This window comes from Mustelus asterias, chromosome 2 (genome assembly GCF_964213995.1).
Source record: "Mustelus asterias chromosome 2, sMusAst1.hap1.1, whole genome shotgun sequence".
NCBI classification, from domain to species: Eukaryota; Metazoa; Chordata; class Chondrichthyes; order Carcharhiniformes; family Triakidae; genus Mustelus; species Mustelus asterias.
This window is the reverse complement of record NC_135802.1, coordinates 16,717,968-16,731,134: the sequence shown is the minus strand read 5'-3', so window position 1 is coordinate 16,731,134 and position 13,167 is coordinate 16,717,968. Positions and strand designations below refer to the sequence as shown.

Here is a 13,167-nt window from a genome sequence, read left to right as displayed (position 1 = left end):
CAACCTAACCCGCACATTTTTGGACTGTGGGAGGAAACCGGAGCACCCAGAGGAAACCCACGCAGACACAAGGAGAATGTGCAAACTCCACACAGACAGTGACCCAAGCCGGGAATCGAACCCAGGTCCCTGGAGCTGTGAAGCAGCAGTGCTAACCACTGTGCTACCGTGCCACCCATAAATGTATTCTTGACCTTGCCTGACTCTCACAGATTCAGTGATCTCTACCCCAGCTCCGATCGTGGCCAATCGATCTCACCAGTAATAGGATCCTAGCCGACTACGCCAATTGTTGTGGGAAAAATGCCACTTTGTGAGTCAGGCTTGAAGGTTTCAACAATACAGTTTTATTTTAACGAAGCTTCATGGAGAAAAGGCACTGGCACTCCGCAGAGCTTCTAGACAGCTACCTTCTCTCAATGAGACAATAGGAGCGGTCCTCTTTATACCCTTTACACAATAGATGGACCGGACATCTGGCCATTATCACATCGTTGTAATCAAGTAGGTGATCGATCGTTAAACACATTGTTACAGACAAATACAGACAGATACAGTCATAAGCATGTTAACATCGCATTGTTCTATGACTGGATACATTTCCTACGTCAGTGACTATCAATGACTTTAGTTTCGGTCTATTCATATAGTAGTTTACAGTAATTGGTTTTCCTGTATTTTGTATTCCCGATCCCACCTGTAGCTAATCTCTTTACCAGACCCTTTTGTCCCTATTTCCACTGGTTTCCTGCAGTATCTAATTCCTGCATATTTTAATTTAGAAGTAGTTGTCTGAGTATCTTTAATCCTAAGTAATTGTCTGGGCTAAGAGTCAGTGCCTGTTTGTGGTCTTAACTCTTTATGTGCCAGGCAGTCATTTTTAAAGTGTACTCTTCTGTATATTTTTCCCACTTCAATTGCATTTTCAAACTCACTCAAAAAACGAGTCTGAAACTCTCCCATTCACTTGTTCGTTTGACACTTAGATTTTTTTTGTAAGATTGCACCCTTTAACTTTAGATGTTTAGCCAATTCCATTTTGAATGCTACAATTGAATCTGCCTTCACCATCCTTTCAGGAAGTCCATTCCAAATCCTAACCACTTGCTGCTTTAAAAATGCAACAGTGCAAAGGGAACAGTTTTCTCCAACTACTCTGGATGCATTGCTTTTAATTTTCCAAAATTTCCTAGATTGTGGAAAGGTCCTGGCAGATTGTAAAATAACAAATGTGACTCCTCTGTTCAGGACAGAAAGGAGACAGAAAGCAGGAAATAATGGACCAGTTATCTTAACATTGTTATAAGGAGATTGCTGTAATCTATTATTAAGGAGGTTATAGCAGGGCAGTTAGAAAATCTCAGTGCAATCAGGCTAAGTCAACATGGTTTTGTGAAAGGGAATCGTATTCGATTAATTTATTGGTGTTCTTTAAGGAAGTAACAAGCAACATGGATAAAGGGGAACCTGTGGGTGTGGTGTACTTATATTTATAGGGGTAATACATTCGTTTGGATAGAGGATTGGTTGACAGGAAATGGGGAGTAAATGGGTCTTTTTCCAATTAGCAAGATGTGACAAGTGGAGTGGCACAAAGATCAGTGCAGAGGCCACAACCATTTACAGTTTATGTCAATAAATTGGATGAAAGAATCAAATTAATTGTTGCTAAATTTGTTGTTGATACAAAAATAGGTAGGAAACTTGTTGTAAAGAGAACATAAAGTTTCTGCAAAAGGACATAGATAGGTCAAGTTATTGGGCAAAAATTTGGAATTATTCCCTCACACTTCTTCGTAATAGTGTAATGGGATCTTGCACATCCACCCAAGCAGGCAGACACTCAGTTTAACATCTCATCTAAAAGGCAGCACCTCCAGCAGTGCAGTGCTCCCACAATACTGCTCAAGAATGTCAGCCTTGATTTTTGTGCTCAAACCCTTAAGAGGAACTTGAACTCAGAACTTGAGTAATCCAGAGGTAAGTGTGAGCCAATTGAACCATGGCTGACATTATATGCTAAGAAGTTTATTTATTAGTCACAACATTAACACTGTAATGAAGTTACTGTGAAAATCCCCTAGTCGCCACACTCCGGCACCTGTTCGGGTACACTGGGGGGGAATTTAACATGGCCAGTACACCTAACTAGCAAATCTTTGGACTGTGGGAGGAGACCAGAGCACCCGGAGGAAACCCACGCAGACACGGGGAGAACGGGCAGACTCCACACAGACAGTGACCCAAGCTGGGAATTGAACCTGGCTCCCTGGCGCTGTGAGGCAGCAGTGCTAACCACTGTGCCAACAGTGTAAACTTTGACAATCTGCATTGCTATGTGCCTCCATTGCAATAATGGTTTCATAATATACCTTTAGAGTCTACATCGTCAACTGACATGTATACTAATAAACATTTTGTCTGCCAACAAACTTGAACAGCATTTAAAAAAATGTATTCATTTATGACATGTTGGCAGTGTTGGCTAGGTCAGCATTTATTGCCCATCCCTAATTGCCCTTGAGAAGGTAGTGGCGAGCAGCTTTCTTGAACTTCTGCAATCGATGTGTAGGTGCACTCACATTGCTGTGAGGAAGAGAGTTCCAAGATTTTGATCCATGCGTGAGAGTGAAGAAACAGCAACATAGTTCCAAGTAAGAATGGTGTGAGGCTTGGAGGGGAACTTATAGATGATGCTACCAAATCTGTTTGACAGTACTTTACAAGGAATATTTCTGTATTTAAAATGCTTATGACTTGAGTAAGAGTGTTCGCCATCGCACTCAGATAAGACCACTTGAATTGGTGCAAACTATTGCTGAAGCCCAAAGCCCATTCGAGCCAATAATTAAGTATGTCTAGTTTTCATTTTAGTACCTACGTTGTTACAGATCTGAACATTGGAATCACAAAACGACTAAAGAGCACAGAGATTAAAGAAGGAGAAAATGGATCTTTTGAATGCATACTTTCTCATGAAAGCATTGATGAATATTACTGGACTGTAAATGGGCTGTCAGTGGAAGGCAATGAACGATTTGAGGCATTTAATATTGGCCGAAAATACATCCTTAACATTAAGGAGACAACTCTTTCTGATGCTGGAGAAGTTATTTTCCATGTGCGAAATCTCAGTTCGAAGGCCTCATTGATGGTAAAAGGTATCAACTATTTAAATCATTAAATTTTGCAGCAGGCAGACAGTGATGAAGTGATAATATCACTGGAGTAGTAATCCAGTGACCCAGGCTAATGCACTGGGAACATGGGTTCAAATCTTGCTATGGCAATTGGTGGAATTTAAATTTAATTGATAATTAAAAGCTAATCTCAGCTGGGATTTTCCTGCCGTTTTTGACGCATGCACAAATCCTATTATGACTGCTAATTCTGGCATGATTATCATCAATTTAAATAGATTTACATATTTAAATACCTGAGGGCGGCATGGTGGCACAGTGGTTAGCACTGCTGCTTCACAGGGTCAGGGATCGGATTCGTTCTGGCCTTGGGTATCTGTGTAGAGTTTCCTTTGGGTGCTCCAGTTTCCTCCCACGGTCTAAAGAAGTGCAGGTTAGGTTGATTGGCCATGCTAAATTACTCCTTAGTGTCCAAAGATGTGTAGGTTAGGTAGATTAACCATGGTAAGTGCGTGGGGTTACGGGGAATAATTGGGATGGTGAGCCTGGGTAAAATACTCTTTCAGAGAGTCGGTGCAGACTCGTTGGGCAGAGTGGAGGTGGAGGCGGAGCCTAAGCTCACCGGTGAAGCCAACTGCTGAGCTGATGGGGCACCATTGCCCCGCCACTCCCACTGCCCCTGCTGATCACCCTCTGTGTTGGCTTGCCCCCTCCCAATTACCACCCTTGTAGAGTTCCCTTCCCTCCCTGATCATCACCCCTGTGGAGCTGCCCTTTCCCTCCCTCCATCATAGCCCCACCCTCACTCACGCTCCACCCCCACTCAAACTCTAGCCCCTTGTTGGGGGAGGGGTCTTAGCTGTGGCGATGGTGTAGGTTGGGGTGGGGGGCTTGAATGGTCTGCAGTTCCAATGGCCAGAGGTCGGCCTGGGGCTCGTGTTGCGCATATTCCCCCTACTCACTGAATGACCCCCAAAGGGTTGCATACGAAATCGACTCCCCAACCTCACTGACAGCACCATTGTTACCGTGCCATGTGTCCACTGGACAGGCTCTCTGGCTGTCTGCTAACTTTCCATCCCAGGCCCCACTAACAGAAACAAGCAGCAGGCCTGGCAGCTGCCAAATAAACCTGTTGGACTTCAACCTGGTGTTGTTAGACTTCTTACTGCTACTCCAATCAAGGGAGCTTTGCTGGTGTTAACATGGCTCTTCACACTGCATGGATTCTGCAGTGCTGCCCTCGATGGGAACCCATCTCGTGGTAATCATGAGGGTGCTTCTCCACTGTATGTATGAACTGCAGGCCATTCCTGGAAGTCACTGTACCAGACACCAGGTGGGTTCACCCTTGCCATGCTGCAGGGTCCCTGCACAACCACCCATATGCTCTGTGTATCCCTCGTGGCAAGGGTGCAGTGACAGTCGCCAACCTGTCGAAGTGGCGCATGGCACTGGGGACGGTGTTGGGTTGCCACTGTCCGCACTCATGTGGGTACATGGGTTGCTGGCTTGGAGTGCCAGTCCCGAAATGGATAACCCCAAGGACTGTCTGTCTGTCTCTCTCTCTTTCTCTCTCTCTCTCTCTCCTCCCTTACCCGCCACCATGGAGCCAGTAGGCCAGGCAGTCATTCTTGTGGCTGCTATTGTTGCTGCTGCGGCGGAGGAGGGAAACGTCCGCCCATTGCAAGGCCAGTCCGGGCCAGAGGCTGCAACAGGAGGACAGGGGGCTGCTGGTTGGGGGCAGGAGGTGGGCGCCCATCGGCCGAAGGAGGGGGTCAGGGCACAGAGGAGACAGAGGCTCCGGCAGTGCAGGACACGCATCTTCTTCAATGAGTTGACGGACGCCTTTTGCTCAGCAAGGAGACGGTGCAGCACTGTCACACAATGTTGGCAATATCTCTTGCACCTGTAGCCTGTGGGACTCCTCCCAAATGCCTCGCAGTTCCTGCAGTGTTGTTGACAGCTCCCCCTACATTCCCCTGCTCTGCTGCTGCATCTCCAGCAGTTTAGGGAGAACTAATCGCAGCAGCCCAGCACCTGGCTTGATTCCTTGCCTTCGGCAGACCTCCATGTGCTTGAGGCTACGGCAGTTCCCGCCTCCACCCGATGTACATCAGCGGCTGAATTGTGTGCACCAGAGAGTGACCCAGAAGCCTCACCATTATCTTATCCCGCTGAAGTGGTAGTATCTGCGTTGGTGGATTGTGTGGTGGAAGCCAGTATCGATTAACTGACCCTGGCCTCGGAGGTTTCCTCGACGCCTTCGTCCGAAGTTTCCTCTGAGCTGTTTGGCGGATGCTTACTTCCTGGTCACGTTCCAACCTGGCTGTCGCTCACTGTCCTGTCCTCCTCCTCCTCCCCGGCCAGATCAAGGGCTCTCTCCTCAAAGAGAGTGAGGATTTGCAGGTCGTGGGTCCCACCTCCTGTTTGGCACCAGACGGGAAACCGATTTTTAGGCCCTGTGCTGTTTTCCGGGATCTGCACCGGTCAAGGCCGGAAGTTCCTCTCCAATGTCTCACGTAGTATTCCATATAAAACTTTAAGAATCTGTCTCTTGTATACTCCAAAGTGGGGCGATCCAATTTTTGAAGAGAGACCCCTGGACTCTTATAATATCTGAATAGTTGTAACCTAGCTGATAATTTTTGAAAAAGCCATCTGCAAGAAGGTAGTATCTCTTGGTGATCAACTTCCTTGAAGGAGCTATTTTAAATTCAAGTGAAGTTCATTATATCCCGATATGGGATAGCCCCAAAGTGGGTTAGGGGTATAATCCATTTCAAAAACCCCTACAAGAGCACTTATCTGTACCAGCCATTTCAAAACAAGAGCATTACCGCTGCACAAGAGGCGGCATATTGGCACAGTGGTTAGACTGCTGCCTCATGGCGTCAGAGACCCTATTGCAATTCCGGCCTTGGGTGACTGTGTGGAGTCTGCATGTTCTCCCCGTGTCTGTGTGGGTTTCCTCCGGGTGTTCTGGTTTCCTCCCACAGTCCAAAGATGTGCAATTAAGTGAATTGGCCATGCTAAATTTCCCCTTATTCTCCGAAGATGTGTAGGTTAGGTGGATTGGCCATGGTGGATGGGTGGGGCTTTGGGGTGGGGTGGTGGCTGATGGTGCTGATTTTCTTTCGGAGAATCGCTGCTGACTCAATGGGCCAAGTGGCCTCCTTCTGTATTGAAGGGATTCTATGAATTCTATAGGTCTAAGGCAAGCAGACACCAAATTACACTATAATATACCATAGTCCTAGAAAGCTGAAGTGCTTTTACATAAAAATATGTTTTCATTGTTGCTAACTTAAGATCAACTTGGAATTATTTTGTTCAGCAAGATTATTGAGAGATTGAAATTAGTTGCTAAACAAACTTAAGCAGACTACAGTTTCAATTGTTTGATTTGAGTTCCATTCATGCTATCCTTATGGAGCAGAAATATTGCAAAATAATTACTTTACCCTGTGTCATCTCAACATGTTAGCTTGTTTAGAATGAAGGATCATTTAAGGTAGGCTTATATTTTAAAGCTTAGTAATCTCTCTGCTGACCAAATTATTATATGCTGCCTTTCTGGACAACCCAAACTACACAAGACCAGTATGGGAGGGGATAACCTTTTCATGATTAACCATTCATACTGCTCAAGAACAAACTGTTGAGAGGCACAGAAAAAAATTCAGCAAGAACTCTGTATTGTATTTCCACTCCCCTGCTCTACCTTTAAACCAGTGCAGCTGACCTTTCAAAAAAGCCTATACTGCAAGGGATGAAAGTGTATTAATATGAACTTTTGCGTTTCAGAAAAACCAGCAGAAATCACAAAGCAACTTGAGAACATAGTGGCAATAGTAGGTGAAGAGATTGTACTGAGCTGTGAAACCTCCAAGGCTGATTCTTCAGTTAAGTGGTTTAAGGAGGACAAAAGAATTAGAAAGAGTAATAAATATGAAATATCTCAGCAAGGAACTGTAAACAAATTGATAATTCATCAAGTCACTACAAAGGATTCGGGACAGTATGCATGCGGAACAGAGACTTCTAAAACCACAGCTACTGTCATTGTTAATGGTAAAAACATATATTTAATTTTTGTTTTTCCCCACCACTATTGTCAGTGGCAACACGTGCATAACTTTGTAATATTAATTTAACTATGGTTTATATGTGGATAGAACATTGCAAGTATATGTCCCATATCATGAGTCACAATCCACTGATTATGTACTGTTTAATGCTTATTTTGAATGTTTAAATCCCCATTCCTATAAAATAGAGTTATGGTTGGTATAGCAGCCCACGTTCATTGTACTGGGATGATCTTTTGCACTTCTGAATTGCAAGTTAGAGAATGGAGAATTTGAATTTGATCATTGAGTTAAGGTTTAAAACAGCATGTGAGAGAGTTCTGTACCAGCAAAGAGAGAAAGTTGGTGTGAAAGTCACTGTCCATTGCTCTCAGCCATTTTCCATAGACCAGCTACAGAACAGTTTTGGTAGATGACAGGGATTGGTTGCTGGACTGTCTACCTAGGTAGTTCATGGGAACTGAAAGGAGGGAGCAGAATAAGACAAATCAAGGAGCATAAAGATTAGTTTCGGATACTTTAAACATCACTAGAGTCAGGAAGACCCACTGTGGGGGTGATTTTGTGATCCACTATTGAAAGTAGGAAGTGAGTTGGAAAATTTTCTCTTTCAGCAGTTTCCTAAAATGAGCTCTATGTCATTGTCGTTCCATGCTGGGAATTTTTGATTATTAAATCTCCCTGTATATCCATCAGTTAACTATACAACATATAGTTAGTTTGGTATCCAACATTAAGTTAATTTATTGGTAAATATATTACTTACATTTTTATATTCTTTCCAGAGGTAGTAAACCGATTTACCAAGGAATTGCATGACATAAAAACTGAAGAGCAAGGAACTGCAGTTTTTAAATGTGAAACAGAACAGCCAGCACACAAAGTTGTCTGGAGAAAGGGGATGGCAGAAATCAAGCCCAACAAGAAATATGAAATGAACCAGGATGGTATTTTACTAAGCCTTACAATTAATCAGCTGGAGAAGATCGATAGTGACCACTACACATGTGACATTGGTAATGCACACTCAAGAGCTCTCCTGACAGTTGCAGGTCTGGATCATTTCTATTGCATGCATTGTTTTGTGTTTACAGTTACTGCATATATTGTGAACTCTGAGTTAATGATTTAATTTGTAATAACAGCTGTTTTTCATGATCTAGCATTAGCATCATAAAATGAGGAGCTCATTAGTGAGAGGGGACCTCATAGAAACTTATAAAATTCTAACAGGGTTGGACAAGGTAGATTCAGAAAGAAGGTTCCCAATGGTGGGGGAGTCCAGAACTAGGGGTTCTGAGGATAAGGGGTAAACCTTTTAGAACTGAGGTGAGGAGAAATTTATTCACCCAGAGAGCAGTGAATGTGTAGTATTCACAACTACAGAAAGTTGTTGCAGCCAAAACGTTGTCTGATTTCAAGAAGAAATTAGATATATCTCGAGGGGCTAAAGGAATCAAGGGATATGGGGAAAGGGGGGGGATCAGGATACTGAATTTGATGATCAGCCGTGATCAAAATGAATAGTGGAGCAGGTTCAAAGGGACGAATGGCCTACTCCTGCTTCTAGTTTCTATGTTTCTATATCTATCATACGGAACTGCTTTATTTGCTGCTATCATTATTCAGTTTTAATACGTACTACTTGTTAATTCTCGAGAATAAATAAATATGGAGGAGAGAAAAATGTATTGCATTTAATGAGTGTGTAAAGATGTGTATAAATTACCTTTGCATTTTCTGGTGGTAAGCAGCTGTCATTTGGCATTAATCCATGTACATCATCATAATTTTGTTTGACTGGTACAGTTAAATCTACAGTTGAGTGTAACTTTAGTGCAGGGGAATCCATTGCTAATGATTTTTGGATGCATTTGTTCAGTTTTTTCTTGAAAAGTGAACATGTTTTTTGCTTTGCCTTATGAATGACACAAAGATTTCCCACTGCAGAATGGAATTATTGTATTGTGCTTTTTTAAACCAAAGGATGCTCTTTGCTTAAAGATTCAGGAACAAAGTAAAATTTCCTAAACTAATGGATCAATTATGCAATTTCAATCATCTATTTTTATGAGCATTTTAGCTTTACTGTCTAATATATATACTTTTCTTGCCCTGAATGAATTAATTTGCTCACACCCATGAGACTAGTTTGCACTGCAGTGCTAAAATTCATGGTTATATTTAATGGGTCACTTTATATATATATATATATATATATATATATATATATAGAGAGAGAGAGAGGACAGAATTGCTATCTTGTGTAAAAGGAATGTGATCTTTTTGACACCTGGTGCAACAAAGGAAGCATTAAATTATGACATGTTAAAGATTTTTCATTTAACATTTACCTTAAACTAAATAATATGTACATAATTCTTTATACATCGAATTAACATTTATTGACAATTCCTGAGTAATGGCAGATGTTTGGATTCAGCAAATAATTTATTTCTTTACTTTCTTCCTCCTCTGAGTCATGTTGTTTACTTGTATTTAACTTTACTTCTCATCTATTTTGATCTAATCAAGCCTTTATTGTCTTTGTGAAACGTTTGCGTGTGATATAAGTTAACAAAGGCCATGGTACTAATTTAGAAACTCTGGGTCTGATTTTGTCTCTCTACTGCTCTGCTTTTTTCTGAGGATGAGGTGATGGCAAGTCCAAAATAATGAGGAAACCATATCTTTTCTTTGTGCTTCTCCCATTTTGGGTTGAAATAGGCAACTGAGGCTCCTGCAACAAATAACCAGAAGCCTCATTCCCAAAGATAATTCAGGAACTTATGACATATTAGGACCCCAATACATTTCAGATGAGTAAACACGCAGCATCCTGTTCAAACTGGAGGCAGGAATTTAAAATGATTTATTTTGTCTCTCAAACGTTTTGTGTGAATTAATATTGCATGTTAAACAGCTAAAATTCTGAAGGACAGAGGGGGCTGCCCCCACTTTGTGCAAGTCTTGTCCACTCTGACATAGCCAAAGACAGGCAAACCAATTGTTGAAGGTCAACAAAAAAACAAACTGCCTATCAACTCTGGGAATACACAGGTAACTAGCCTGTCAAATTTAACCTATCCTCAATTAACAATATGGTTCAAGCATCCCATTGATAGCAGGTACATATGTTGCTCCAGCTAACTGCTGCTTGACCAGTGTATACTGCACATCAAATTGCTCCCTCTGTCCTTCAGAATTTTAGTTGCTTAACAGCCAGAATCTTACCACCGTCCACGCCAATAGGTTTCTCCCATCTTCGCCGCAGTGAACGGAGATTTAGATGGCCGCCAGATTCTCTGACCTCACTGCAGTGGGAGCGTGGTGTGAACGGCAGGTAAGATTGTGCCCGACATGTTTTCCATGGATGCAATTTTGATTTATACAAAAAGATTGAATAAGAGGAAATAATTGAATTGAAGTCTGTGCCCCCAAGTTGTACTGGAAAGGAGTGGAAAGAAAAATCATTGGGATGCCTACGACCCGATCCCTCTTGACTCTAGTTTGTTCAGGACATCCTTTCGTATCTTAGATACGTTGCAGGAAAGGATGTCCCGAGGCATGGTACATTGGGGAAAACATGCACTCGCTACGACAACGGATGAATGAACACCGCTCAACAATCACTAGGCAAAACTGTTCTCTTCCTGTGGGGGAGCACTTCAGCGGCCACGGGCATTCAGCCTCTGATCTTCGGGTAAGCGTTCTCCAAGGCGGCCTTCACGACACACGACAGCGCAGAGTCGCTGAGCAGAAACTGATAGCCAAGTTCCGCACACATGAGGACGGCCTAAACCGGGATGTTGGATTTATGTCACACTATCAGTAACCCCCACAGCTTGCCTCCTGGACTTGCAGAATCTCACTGGCTGTCCTGTCTGGAGACAATACACATCTCTGTAACCTGTGCTTAATGCTCCCTCCCCTCACATTATCTGAGTCGTTAAGACCTGGTTGGCTGTAGGGATTCGCATTCTAATCAGTATTCTGTAACTTGATTTTGTGTCTCTGTGTCCTGTTTGAGAGCAGATTTCCACTCCATCTGACGAAGGAGCAGCGCTCCGAAAGCTAATGGTATTTGCTACCAAATAAACCTGTTGGACTTTAACCTGGTGTTGTTAAAACTCTGACTGTGTTCACCCCAGTCCAACGCCGGCATCTCTACATAATTTCTCTGATCATCCATGGCAGCTGATGACAGCATTGAAAGGACTATGTCCCTCCTTCTGCGAGGATCTGTTCCCTGGAATTGCGCCCTAGTTTGCCCTGCGTGATAGAAATTAGTTTGTTAGTGAGTGGAATGCTGAGGAGTACTGAGCATCTACCTGAGGGTAGAATAATTTGATACTAAAGAGAAGCATCAGGTGTGTGCAAGAGTGATTGTAGAGTACTGATAGTGGCAGAAACTGAACAGCAGGAGGAGAGGCACTGACTGTTATTCCAATGATTGGAGGACAAGAAACTGAAGCTGAAAAGTAGGTTTTCATTGATGCTGTTCGAGTAAATTGGTGAAAGGCTGAACTGACAATGACAACAGCATTGTAAACAAGAGTCTTACCATAGCAACCCTTGAACACCTTTCCGCACTAAACTTGAACTAAGCTTTCCTGGTACTATGGCACTGCATACTTCTTCCATATGACAGAATAAGAGAGTTCTCCTTCTTACTTCCTCCATTAAAGCTCCCAGACTATTGTCTGATAATGTGGGCTCTCCTAATGGATGTTCTTTTTTCCTCCCAATACACACAAACTTGCTTCAGCTCAGCTCCACAATGAGCACCGTACCTCATCTTCATGATGCACATGCTGACCACCAGAAGCTTATTTTGGGCCAACCTAGTATTTCCTCGCACCATCATGAGGAAATGATGTCCAAAATTGACCATGTCAATCAAAAGGATTTATGCATAGCCAGTGATGCAATCTTTCCATCCACTTTGAGCCTATTTTAGCTGAGAGTTAAAATATCCCCAATAATACGTCATGTAAAGGGATGATATCTTTTCCAAATAACAAATTGCATGCAAACACATAAAATTCCAGCTAACTCCACTTCAAGATTATGTTGTGCTGTGTACTCACGTTGATTGAAAACTGCACTGAGACTCATTTTACTAATACCGTCAAAGAGAGAAGATCTTCAACTCATCAGTCTGGCTAGATATTCACCTAGATCCTGAAAAGAAGGGTTCTAACTTGCTCCTCCACCTGATGGCCTTTATAAAGGAACAAAGTATGCAATTCATTTGTACTAATTACAGGTCAGAAAGTTCGAATAGTTGAAGACCTTGAAGATGTTGAAGTCCTTGAAGGTGAATCAGCAACATTTAAGTGCAAAATATCACCGACGGATTATAGCAACGTTCAGTGGTTCCTGGATAAAACACCTCTACACAGCAATGACGTGAATGAAATTAAATCACTAAAGGATGGCTTTCACATTTTAACAGTTAAAAAACTTTCAGTGAAAGATTCTGGGAATATAACATTTGAAGCTGGCGATAAGAAAACCTCTGCTGCCTTGACAGTGAAAGGTAAACTATTTATTAAAATAATATTAAAACAACACCAATGGAAGTTACCCATAGATGTGAGAAATCCTATCTCATGGAATATTCAGCATCAGTGAACCATGGTCCAACTAAACTGTTTTAATGATGTGCAATTATAACACTGGAATTTTGCTCAGAGACAGTTATCAGCAGCTTCTTCTCCAATTGAATGTAAGATTAAGGTCAAGGTTAACATCACTAGTGTGACCACAATGTACAGTTCTGCTTAGCAGCAGTACCCAGGCATTGGAGGCAGAAAAGAGCAACTTAACTGATAACTATCTTAAAACAACTGTAACTGAGAAGAAGTTAAATGACCAGAACTTGTTCACTTTGTAAAATAGAAGGCACAGAGGATAAATTGCTTATGTACTCA

General features: G+C 42.4%; 1 protein-coding gene across 29 annotated transcripts in view; it reads left to right on the top strand.

The window, feature by feature from the left end:
• Positions 1-13,167, top strand: part of obscnb (obscurin, cytoskeletal calmodulin and titin-interacting RhoGEF b) — a 614,792-nt gene that overhangs the window by 159,598 nt on the left and 442,027 nt on the right. For 28 of the 29 annotated variants that reach the window (XM_078231785.1, XM_078231827.1, XM_078231750.1 and 25 more), the window contains 3 exons: positions 2,892-3,161; positions 6,948-7,214; positions 8,017-8,283. In XM_078231785.1, coding sequence (XP_078087911.1) covers positions 2,892-3,161; positions 6,948-7,214; positions 8,017-8,283 — 804 coding nt within the window. The remainder of the gene's footprint in view (positions 1-2,891; positions 3,162-6,947; positions 7,215-8,016; positions 8,284-13,167) is intronic. The other variant, XM_078231777.1, reaches the window with a different exon arrangement.